Source organism: Vitis vinifera, chromosome 18 (assembly GCF_030704535.1).
Source record: "Vitis vinifera cultivar Pinot Noir 40024 chromosome 18, ASM3070453v1".
Classification (NCBI taxonomy): domain Eukaryota; kingdom Viridiplantae; phylum Streptophyta; class Magnoliopsida; order Vitales; family Vitaceae; genus Vitis; species Vitis vinifera.
Genome location: NC_081822.1, coordinates 30,702,761 through 30,715,856, shown reverse-complemented (window position 1 = coordinate 30,715,856; position 13,096 = coordinate 30,702,761). Strand labels below are relative to the sequence as shown.

At 32.8% G+C, this 13,096-nt stretch overlaps 1 protein-coding gene across 1 annotated transcript; it reads left to right on the top strand.

The window, feature by feature from the left end:
- Positions 1-6,322: 6,322 nt before the first annotated feature.
- LOC100249347 (UDP-glycosyltransferase 88F5) lies at positions 6,323-8,182 on the top strand. Its single transcript, XM_002272309.5, has one exon. The coding sequence runs from the start codon at positions 6,649-6,651 to the stop codon at positions 8,098-8,100; it is 1,452 nt and encodes a 483-aa protein (XP_002272345.1). The 5' UTR covers positions 6,323-6,648; the 3' UTR covers positions 8,101-8,182.
- The last annotated feature ends 4,914 nt before the right edge of the window (positions 8,183-13,096 follow it).

Genomic DNA, 13,096 nt, shown 5'->3' with positions numbered 1-13,096 from the left:
ATGCACTATGTGTTTAATTAGTGTGGTCAATCGGTTAACATATGGTATAGTGGTGATTATACCTTAGGTACTACCTTAGTAACCTTTAGGTACTACCTTAGTAACCTTTAGGTACCATCTTAATCTACTTTAGCTACTATCTTACTTAAACTTGGGTACTAACCTATGTGAAGCCCCAAACTTCATTTATGAGCCATAATCACAACATTTGTAAACATTGGGTAGCTTTTTTGCCAACCTTAGGCAATCGGTTTGTGGAACCATATGACCCACATGTGGCATTCAATCTTAATGGAACTTAGAACATATTTGATGCCACATAGAACTGAGCATGGCATTAGATGCTAAATTAGTGAGGTCGGTTGGTTCACCTTTGGTCTAGTGCTGACAGTCCCTTAGGTACTCCCTTAACCATCCTTAAGTACTATCTTAATCAACCTTAAGTACTACCTTAGTGAACCTTAGCTACTACCTTAGTGAACCTTAGGTACTACCTTAGTGAACCTTAGGTACTACCTTAACATACCTAGAGTACTACTTGTGTAAACCTTAGCAAACTTCATTTTTGAACATTAGTTACTTCATTTGTGAACATTTGGTGTTCATTTGCCAATCTTAGGCAGATAGTTTGTTAAGCGTAGGACCCATAAGTGGTTTTCAATCCGAACGGAACTTACAACATATTCGGTTCCACATAGAATTGAGCATGGCATTATGTGTTAAATTGGTGTGGTCAGTTGGTTCACCTTTGGTATAGTGGTTACTATACCTTAGGTACTACCCTAGTAACCCTTAGATACTACCTTAAGCAACCTTATATACTACCTTAGTGAACCTTAGGTATTACCTTAATGAACCTTGGATACTATCTTAGTGAACCTTAAGGACTACCTTAGTGAACCTTGGGTACTACCTTAATGAACCTTGGGTACTACCTTAATGAACCTTGGGTACTACCTTAGTGGACCTTAGATAATACCTTAGTGAACCTTGGATAGTATAGTGAACCTTGGATGGTACCTTAGTGAACCTTAGGTACTACCTTAGTGGACCTTAGGTACTGCCTTGATGAACCTTAGGTACTGCATTAATGAACCTTAGATACTGCCTTGGTGAACCTTTGGTATTGCTTTGATGAACCTTAGGTACTGTCTTGGTGAACCTTAGGTACTGTCTTGGTGAACCTTAGGTACTGCCTTGGTGAACCTTAGGTACTGCCTTAATGCACCTTGGTTACTACTTTAATCAACTTTGTGTACTACCTTAATGCACATTGGGTACTGTTTTAATCAACCTTGTGTACTGCCTTAATGCACCTTAAGTACTACCTTTGTGCACCATAGGTACCTCATTTGTGAACCTTACGTAGTTCCTTTGTCCACCATAGGACTTATCTTTGGCATTCAATGATGATACAATCCATGATTTCAAGATCAATTAAGAAAGTGTTTAAGTATTTAATTATGATTGTGGAAATATCATAGTTACTACAATTTTAATTATGATTGTAGTTATATAGGCTTTGTTCTACATCACTCATACTATGACCCCACACAGAATGCCTTGCTTTTTTGTTGTAAATTGGCTACTATACTTGATTTCTACTTGCATATAATTTATTTTTTTTACCTAGTTTTTAATTATCTTAAAAATATTGTTTTTCACAGCCTTCTAGCACTATGCATATGGTCTTGTTTGCATTCTTCTTAAAGTAGATGACGTTTACCCTATGAGTCATTTGAAAATTTTATGCAAATTTCATTTTCATACCCTACAGCTGCAAGGATGGTCATACTATTGGGAATAAACTTCTAGATTGTTTGGTCATGGTGGTATGCAAACTTATGTCTTCCCCCTTAAAGTAGGAACTCATGAAATGTTCAAAAGTGTTTATTTCTCTACATTACTTGTGCCTATGGTGCATTCCTCTACAACACAATATTGTTAGTCATCAAGAGTATATCATTTACTCTGTAGTCATCTTGATCCACACTTCCTGAATTAGACTATTTTATTTTGTGATGATTGATAGATAACATTTTTTTTTGTTCATTTTTACCTTTTAGCTGTTTTTCAAAGCAGAGGTCCATGAGGGTGGCAAAAATGCAAAGACAGCAGATTTGTGGAGTATTCTTTCAGAAGAATCCGGCGTTCAAGTGAAATCAATTATTGACACTTGGATAAAGCAAAAATAATATCCTATTATTTTTGTAAAATCCAAACATGCTTTTGTTATAGGTTTTTACATTATATTTACTTTTAAATTCATATATTTGATGTATTGCTTGAGTAGTGCAGTCCTAGGTTATGTTATCTAGTTTGTTTGTTGAGGGACAATGGATTCTTCCAATAAGCTTATGTATTGGTTCACATAATAGAAGCAAATATTTCCTTGTGGAAAAACAAGTTAGAACAATGGATATATCTTAACCGGTTTATTCTTATTATTTTAATTCGAGTTCATCCAAGGGAAATGATCATTGCAAATGCAAAAAGCACTCATGGGTTAAAATTAACATTTAGTATACTATTTTCTATAGTACAAACTCTAAAATAGTTATTTTGTTTGATAATCCCGCTTGGCATAGGTTAAGAATTCCTAACCCACTCTCGAATCAGACATATCGATAGATAAATAACCTACCCAAATTGCAAAAATAGTAAGATTTGATCAATTTGTAAGGGAATCCATTATTTAGCACAATTTGCACTTCTACATGTAGCTTATCTCTAAATTCTTAGAAGTTAGATTTGAAGAATTATTACGAAAAATTTATGTTCAAATCACTAGTGTTTACTTCAAAAGATTTTATCAATTTTTAGAATTATATGTTTTTAAGTTATCATCCTTTAGATGTGTAAAAGAAGGCATTAGGCAACATGTTCTGCATTTTTAAGTCATATTCCATGCTTTTATTATGTCCAAAAAGTTGCAGAGCGTGATTGAATAAGAAAAAATAGGTTGTCTTGATAGTTGGTTAATCTTACAATGGACAATGGACAAAGAACAAATCTAAACCAAAAGAAATGAAATCATGTTTGTTTTGCAAGAAATGAAATGTCGTTCCTTATAAAATGGGGTTATTTATTTTTGGCAAAAATTGATGATGATGCCTTAGTGACATCTGGTTTTTGAATATTGGTGGCATGGGAAATGTTATTTTACTAACATTCTTTTATGGCTTCATCTTCTAGATTCCAAGATCACTTTAGTCTAACCGTTAATCTTTTCCTACCATCCATTTTTTTGCAAGGAAGATTGAAGAATCTGTAAAAAGGTGGAACAAAATCTTAAAATTTCCTTTTCTTTCAACCAAACAAAACACAATAGAAAAAGTATCTCTTTTCTCAAACTAAGACCTTTTCAAATATTTATTCCAACACACACCTAATGAACAAACCAAAAACACAACCAAAACAAACAAGCTCTTGTGTATCAATACATTCATTCAATCTTATTTTATAGATGATTCGATCACATATGTGTAAGAGGACAACTTCATCTCTGATTTGATAGTAGGAACCGACTAATCATTAGCTTGTTGGTGACCACATTTCAGGAACTGCTTCCTTTATTGTTTCCAACAATGCAAACTTTGTAACCTATATGATCCGAATAATTTATTTTTTGGGTTAAAAAATTGTTTGCAAATCATTAAATTGAAAGAGTTATAGCATCTTGAAAATTTCATATACTTTATAATAACTATATATACCTCATAGTGTTCATCAAGGACACCAGATTTGTAGTGAACAACACCTAATTTCTTTAAGGTAGAGTCTTTCATTGTCACTTTGTTGGCTTTTCGATGTTGAATAGTTGATTCACAAGTTTGCACGAAGTTACAAAAAGAATCAAATGTGGAAAATTTGTTAAATCTTGCAGCTTGTAATTTAATATTTTGATATGCAAACATGTATTTTTCATGGTTGAAGTTGGTTGGATGGGAATAATGAGAAGATTTGTTTGAAAAATATTTTCAAAGATTATCCCTCTTATAAACTATGTAAATTTTGTATGACCATGTTGACTACTTTGTGATTTTCAAATGACAAGAGACTAAAGAAAAGGTAGTTGAGGAAGACCAATAATATGGTCTTTGGATGGTTGAAGGGGAGGCATGTTAGACCACTAGAAAATTATTGGAGGGCACTTTTCATTTTTTGTAAGAACATTATAAATTTATAATATAAGATCCAATAGTTATATAATTCACATATTCTATCTTGGTGGGGTTTGGTTCAAAAGCTCACCTATATTTTGAGCTATAAAGGTTCACACCTATAGATGATTAGAATTTTTTTTTTCCAAGTATTGTAATGTTCATAATCCTCAAATTTTGTATATGGTAATCTTTAATAACCCATTTGGAGGTGGGGAGAAGAGTAACCAACCATAAAAAATAAAAATAAAAAACAGTCATGGCATAGGACTTGAGCTTTGGGTTCTTCTCCAGGGGAACCTTTGAGTCTTTCAAGAATGAGAATAGTTTTTAGCTTATGGAGCAATCTCAATTATTCTACAAAAATTGAATCCAACACTTCCCAATCAAAAACCAAAGCTTTATTCAATTTTTATATATCATCAAGAAATAAGGTAATTATCAATGTGTAGAGAAGAATAAGGAAAATTTGAATTACTTCAAGAAGAATTTTAAACCCAACTCTCCAGCATTCTTCTTCATTGAATTCCATGACTTCACCACCAAAGCTTCTTGCTCCTCTATGAAACCTATTATATTGCAGAGGAGTTTGTTCGTCAAAGAAAGATAGGCATTTTGAAAAGAAAAAAAAATCTCAAAAAATCTCTTTTTTCTAAGAATTATCAATATTTGAAGGTTGGCATCTTTGAAAATCTAAAAAATAAATTTGACTCTTTTTCATTTTCTAAAAATAAGTTCAATTTTCATAGGAAAAAAAAAGGTTAAGCCATAGTTGCAAGATTACTCCATTTAAATATATTTATTTTGTCATTTAAATAGTCTCTAATGGCAATAAGTTTTCTTCATTGACTTTTATAATTGGAATTCACAAAAGCAGTTCCTTCTATCAGTTTAATTTTCCATTTTTTTACGAAGAATGTATTAAGAAAACAAATGAAAACTTAGAATTATATGACAAGTCAAGTGGAGACTAAAGGGTTGGTTGTTTTAGTTGGTGGGTTCACAAGTAAATGGGTGGAGTGTGGTCGTGTGGGGCCTTATAGTTAAGGTGATATATCACTCCTAATTTCCTATCATTTTTAGGTGCATCTACAACCAAATTCTGATAAAATCATCTATTTATACTAGAAGAAAAATCAAACAATCCAAAGTATGCTGAAATTTTAGTTGAGAAAATCATAAGAAAGCTATAAAGAACCATCAAGAAGCATTCTACTCAACATCATAAGCTATTTTCCTTCAACATGCTTCTACACAAAATCAAGAAAAATTGACATTCACATTTGGGATGGATCACCATCTTTGGGATATAATAGAGTTTGGGGCAAACCTAAATTGCTCAAATTATCTCAAACGTTTTGTGAACATAAACCAATCCTCAATCCCCTCCATTAAACACTAAGTTCCTTTCTCTTTACTGTAATAATCACACCAAACCCATTACAAAAGTTTCCCTCCAAAGATGAAAAAAAATCACATAAAAACTATTCAGCAGGTTAAAAATGGAAAATGAAAAAAAAACACCACCACCCCTCGCCAATACTATCCAACAAATTAAATCTTAAAACAACAGCGACCCGCACTACTTTTAGATTTCAAAACGACGACCTAATCTCTGACCCAAATATTCAAATCACATAGCAACAAATGCAAGAAATAAATCGAAAATAAAACCATATACTAATTATAAAAAATAAAAATAAAAAAGGAAAAAAAAGACTACCAAACCCTAATCGATCATGTTTTAAAAAATCTAGCACCACAAATAAAGAAAATAAAAAGAAAAAAAAATAGACACAAAGAACCTTATTAGATACACTCTAAATCAAAGAAGAATCACCTCAAATGTGGTGGACTCCTTTGTTCTTATATTTTAAGATTATCAAATCAAGACAAAGTGTTCAACTTGGCGCACACCTCTACAGGTGAGCTCAAGACAAAAAGCGGTGCCTACAAAGTCGAGACCTCCAATCACTACGAGGAGAGGTTAGGGTTTCATGAAGTTGGGTTTCTGACTGGGAAAATAGGAGATGGAGAATTTTTTTTTTTGTTTGGTTCAGTGCTCAATGGAGAAAATGAAGAGAAAAAAACGTTGATGTTTTGTTTTGCCCCTTTTTTTTCTCATGTGGGCAGGTTAGTTGGAGTCTTGCATGGCAAAGGGAGGACATTTTTTACATTAAAAAACAAATCAGCCAAGAGTGCAGGAAGACCCAAATATTTTTGGGAATAAAGTTGTTAATTTGAAATAAGAATACTTGGGTTCATATTTTCATAATAATATTTTCATATGAGAGGATAATAACCAAAGTTTCCAATAATTTAATGGAGCTGTTGACAGGCAACGTGTGGCACGGGAACAAAATGTCGGCACGTACTTTGATGCAGACTATTGGTTCAATAATGCGTTGACTGAGCTTAACACTGAGGTCATCTGAAAGTTCTCATTCTAAGATTGTTCAATCCAGAGATCCAACACTAGGCAACAATGGATGATGCAATAGTCCTGTATCCAGCTCCACTCATCGGCCATGTGGTGTCCATGATAGAGCTAGGCAAGCTCATCCTTCGCCGTTACTCCCACAGATTCTCCATCACCATTCTCCTCTCCACTGGCCCTTTTGACACCCCGGCCACCACCTCTTACATTGACCACATCTCCCAAACCAATCCTTCTATCTCTTTCCACCGCTTCCCCTATCTCTCGGTCGACACCTCTTCTTCCACTCGCAGTATCGTCGCTGTCTTCTTTGAGTTCTTCCGTCTCAGTGCCTCTAATGTCCTCCATTCTCTCCAGCAACTCTCCAAAACTTCCACCGTTCAGGCATTCATCATCGACTACTTTTGCGCTTCAGCTCTTCCTGTTGCTCGTGACCTTGGAATTCCCACTTTCCACTTCCTCACCGGCAGTGCTGCTGCTGTTGCGGCTTTCCTCTACTTTCCGACAATTCACAAACAGTATGAGACCAGCAATAAGAGCTTCAAGGACATGCCCACTACCTTTATACACTTTCCTGGGTTGCCTCCGCTACAAGCCACTCGAATGCTTCAACCATGGCTCAACCGAGGCGACCCCGCCTATTATGATATGCTACACTTCTCAGAGCTTTTGCCAAAATCCGATGGACTTTTGATAAATACAATAGATGACCTGGAGCCAATAGCCGTTAAGACAATCAGGGAGGGGACATGTGTTCCCAATGGGCCAACTCCTCCAGTTTACTGCATCGGCCCTTTGATTGCTGATACTGGTGAAGATGAAAGCAATAGTGCTGGTAGTATAGCTCGCCATGGTTGCTTGTCCTGGCTTGACACACAGCCAAGTCAGAGTGTTGTCTTCTTGTGCTTCGGGAGCAACGGAGCGTTCTCGCCCGCTCAGGTGAAGGAGATAGCTAATGGACTGGAAAGAAGTGGCAAGAGATTCTTGTGGGTGGTGAAGAACCCACCATCCAACGACAAAAGCAATCAGATTGCAGTGACGGCCGATGTTGATTTGGATGCTCTAATGCCAGAGGGGTTCCTGGAAAGAACCAAGGATAGGGGAATGGTGGTGAAGTCATGGGCGCCGCAGGTGGCGGTGCTGAATCACCCATCGGTGGGTGGATTTGTAACCCATTGCGGGTGGAACTCGGTGTTGGAGGCAGTGGTCGCAGGAGTGCCAATGGTGGCATGGCCTCTATATGCTGAGCAGCATCTGAATAAGGCTGTTCTTGTGGAGGATATGAAGATGGCTATTGGAGTGGAGCAGAGGGATGCGGATATGTTTGTGAGTGGAGCTGAGGTGGAGAGGAGAGTGAGAGAGTTGATGGAGTGTGAAGAGGGGAGGGAGCTGAGAGAAAGAAGCAGGAAGATGAGAGAGATGGCTTTGGCAGCTTGGAAAGAGGGGGGTTCATCCACCACTGCCCTTGCCAAATTGGCTGATATCTGGAGTCAAGATTGATTGGAATGTATCTGAATCTAGCTTGCTTTTATCTTTGTAATTAGAACAAATCTATATATGTTTGAATCTTTGCTTCTTCCTATTAGTGAGCAGTTGGACGAGAAACATTGTGTAACTCATCATCAAGAAAAGTTACTAAAAGACTCAAAACACAAACACTCCTAAAATTAATGCTCGATAATGAATGGGCGAAGGAGAAGATCATAGGGTCATTCATAATCAACAAAGGTAATTTGGGTTTTCAAATATAGTTGACATTTCAAAACATGATATTTTTATACAATTAGTAGCTGATAATGGATTATCAAAGGATGGTTTGATATAGGATTGATAAAAACAAAAAATTAAATTAAATTAAATTAAAAAAATAAAAATAAAATAAAATAAAAGAGGAAGGGCAAGTAAGGTCTTCTAAGGATAATTATAAGGACTTTGGTATAAAAGAAATGGGTAGATGGGCAAAGGATAATCACCCTTATTCCTGTATCAACTTTATACGAAAGAGTTCAATTTCTCCATCATATTTGTCAGACTCATTGAAGCTGCTGGAATAAAAGGATAATTATCCTTATAAAGTTGATAAAGAAATGGGTGGATGGCAACAATGTAGGCTCGTGAGTCGTCCCGTCCCATCCTATCACATCCCATCTCAATTATTTAGGCTTATTTTCATTGTCATCTCAAAAATAATAATAATAATAAACATTGGCAAGGTAAGCCAAGTTTAAGGCAAGTTTTTTTAATATTTTTTAAATTTTATCTAAAAAAAATTTATAAATAATAAATATTATAAACTTTTTATAACTTTTTTTTTTATATGAGAAATACTTTTAATTTTATATGTGTTAAAAAGGAAAAAAAAAAAGTAAAAGTTGAACCAATTTTACCTCGAACTTGAAAAACTTTTTGAAATTGGCTTCAAAATCATTTATTTGTATCTCTGGATTGTCTTATTAAAGATATACGTGTATATAACATTTGTTTTATCTTAACTAGTAATGATTAATATCCTTTGTTGAATAGTGATGAAAAGGGATGATATTTGTGTGGTGGGTTAGTAATTTGTTTTTTTTTTGGAAAAAAAAAAAATCTAGGTCGGGTTTTAATACTATACTATTCCATCCATTTAATTAAAAATTAAATAAAAATATTTTAATATCAATTCTTTCCATTTTTCTTTTTATGTTGTATAAAATAAAATATAAGTTTTATCACTCATAAAAATAAAATATTAAATTTATGAAATTTTGTTTTATAAATTATACTTATTTTAGTATGATTAAAAGTTAAAGAAATAATAATAAAAAGCTTTTAAACAAGGTGAAATGGGCATGAAACCCCAAACCCATTCCATCTCGTCCGGATATGGATTTGGAACAAACATAAGAATATGTTAAAAAAAAAATGAGAATATATTTAAGAAAAAGTCAAAATGGGTTTGACCAACTTGTTGCTCTCCAACATCCAATATCCATGTTGAAGTCTATTAAAGGAAATATTCAAGGAGATATATAGAATCATGCACGTAAAAAGTAGAAAGGCACTCTCATAAATATTTTCATAAATCTAGAGGAATAAAAAAAATCAAATATTAACAATATTTGATTCTCACAATATTTGGAAATCAAATATTGATAATATTTAATTTTGATAATATTTGATCAAATATTCATAATATTTGACTCTCTTAATTTAAGAATATTTTCCTATAAGTTAGAAATATTGTTTATTTCTTCCCTTGTATAAACCATCTATATTTTTGTATAAAGTTCCAAAGGAAGAAATTGAAAATATAGTTTTCATTGCCAACTGATCAAACTTTACATGGTATTAGCCAAAAAGGAAAAATGTCTTCTTCTTTATCACTTTCTTCTTTCCTAAACATAGAATCTGAACTCAATATTCTGGCATTTTATCAATGCTCTAGTTTCATCTCTATCAAGTTAAACACCACAAATTTCCTATTATGGCAAAATCAAATCACTCTCTATCATCTATTAAATGGAGAAAAACCTACTAAAGAAATTAAGGATGATGAGAGAAACAAAAACCCTAACCCGTACCAACTATAAATGTTTTGAGTATGATCTTTGATGTTGAAACGGCATATAGAGTGTGGATGTCTCTTGAAAAGCAGTTGTTTCACATTATAATGGAGCAAAAAATGAATCAGAAAAATACGTTGATGACTCTCAAAAATGGTCATAGTCTCTTAAAGAATATTTAAGAAACTTTAAAAATATATGTGACAATCTCAATGCAATCAAAAAGTCAATTTCAGACCAAGACAAAGTTTTCCAGTTTGCTATGGCTTAAGACAAAGGTATGGAATTTTTTGACTTGCTATGTTTACTAAACTACCTATTCTTCCTTTAAACAGTTTGTGCTAGCTCTTCAAGGATATGAACAATCACTCATCACTTACAAGGAGGATGAGAAAATGTTCTTAGAGCATGATGAAGTTTTCTTTGGATAATGAGGTTGTGGCCGAAATGATCGAGTGGGTAAAAGAAATTTCAACTCGAAGGGAAGAGGATTCACACCTACTAGCTCAAATAATGGCTATAAGGTAACTTGTCAAATATGGAAAAAAACCAAACCATTTTGCTATTAATTGTTGGTATAGGTTTGATTATTCCTATCAACCTAATGATTTTCCACAAGCCCTTGCTACTTTTGCTATGAACAAATCAAAGAATAAGTCCTTTATTGTTGATTCTAGTGCTACCTCACATATGATAAAGGATGTAGGCAATTTTTTTCATATTAAATTATATGATGAGAATGATGTTATTTATGTTAGAGCTGGAAATAGTCCACCAATTTCTCATAATGAATATGCTTGTGTTCTTACAAATGAAGGAAAATTGGATTTAAAAGATGTATTAGTAATCCCTAATTTGATGAAAATGAAAAAAAAATGGTTATCTATTGGAAAATTTACCACGAATAATCTATGTACCTTTAAATTTTCTTCATCTACCATTATTGTTAAAAACCAAAATCAAAGGACGGTAGTGAAGGGCTATAAAAAAGGATGACTATATACTCTGAATGGAAACCATCAAGAGATATTTAGTGCAATAAAGAAAGGTGGTTCTTCATCAATTTGGCATCAACGACTTGGACATCCAAATTCGAAGATTCTTTTCTTGTTAAAGGAAAAAAAAAAAGTTATTGATATTGGGTAATTAAACCTTCTATCTACGACCATAGATTTTATGATTATGTGTCCTTAAAATTACCCAAAAGGACACACTATAAAAAATGGGACAAATAATGTGAAAAATGGTGCGAAGAATATGAAAAATGATACAAACATTGTGAGGAAAGATACAAAGAATATGAGAAAGAGTATGAGCAATGTAAGAGAGGGTGTAAAAAAGGGTACTCTCTCACATTATTCATACCATCCCTTATATTGTTTGTATCCTTTCTAATAGTCTTTGTATCATCTCTCACGTTCTCTATATCCTTCCTCACATTGTTAGTATTTTTTTCTCATATTTTTTTATATATTCACGACATTATTGGTACTCTTTCTCATATACTTTGTATCATCTCTTATATTATTTGTATCATTTTTCACATTATTCGTACATTATCTTATATTTTTCATACTCTACCTCACATTTGTTGTACTCTTTCTCTCTTATTATTCATACCCTTTTTTACATTGTTTGTACCATTTCTTATATTATTCATATCCTCTCTCACATTATTTGTAGTTTATCTCACATTATTTGTATCAGCTCTTACAATTTTATTTTATTTTATCATCTCTCACAATATTCATATCATCTTTCACATTATTCATACCATACCTCATATTACTTGTATCCTCTCTTACATTCTTTGTACCATCTTTCACATTGTTCATACCTGTCTCGCATTTTCCATGCCCCCTCTCACATTTTTTGTATTTACCTCACATTATTCATACCTTCTTTCATGTTCTTTGTATCATCTCTCATATTGTTTGCACCCGTCTTACATTATTTGTATCTTCTCTCATATTATTTGTACCATTTCACATTCTTTACACATTTCCTCACATTATTCATACTCTTTCTCACATTTTTCATACCCTCTTTCGCATTATTCATACATTGTTTCACATTTTTTTATACCTTCTCTAACATTAGTCGTACCCTCTCTTTCATTTTTTGTATCCTCCCTCATATTATTTGTACTCTTCCTAATCATATTGTGCATACTCTCCCTCATATCTTTTGTCCCCCCTGTCACATGGTTCATATCATTTCTTACATTCTTTACACCCTTTTTTCACTTATTTGTTTTATAATAAAAATATGATTTAAAATTTAAAAATGTCATGAATAATATTTTAGAATCCTTAAAGTACAAAAAAAAAATGATATAAAAAATTGAAATTATTACAAATATGACTAAGTTAACTCAATTTGACTAATAATAAAATTATAAAAAATTCTTAAATCTAAATCAATTAAATATTCAAATACTATTTAACATTTAAATAGCACTTTTATCAAATATTATCCAGACACTTTTAATCACTTCAAGAGTATTCTTCAAGAAATACATTTTTTTTTTATTTCCTTCTTCAAAACATGTCAAACTTAATCTTCTAATTTAATCTATAAAAACACTCATATCACATGTTTTCCAAACAATATGCTAATCATAGCAATTTAATTTTCATATTCAATTATTATCCCTTTTTGTGTATTTAATTAATGAGAATACAATGCTAGTTTGTAGAATTTTCTTATTTTAGACCAGGGTTTGACATCCTATTCAATAGGAGGCAATATATTATGAGATGCATCTGATTTTCTCTCTTCAAAATATTGAAATTTGTTAAAAACAATTAATTGATAACAAATACGACTAAGGCATCTCAAATAGACTAAGGATAAACTCATTAAAAAAAATTCAAAATTTAAATCCTATTAATCATTAAATATTCAAATACTATTTAACATAAAACTTCTACCAACAAAAAATATCAAAT

What these genes read in the sequence shown, in the direction of transcription:
- LOC100249347 (XM_002272309.5), top strand. Translation starts at nt 6,649, where the DNA reads ATGGATGATGCAATAGTCCTGTATCCAGCTCCACTCATCGGCCATGTG.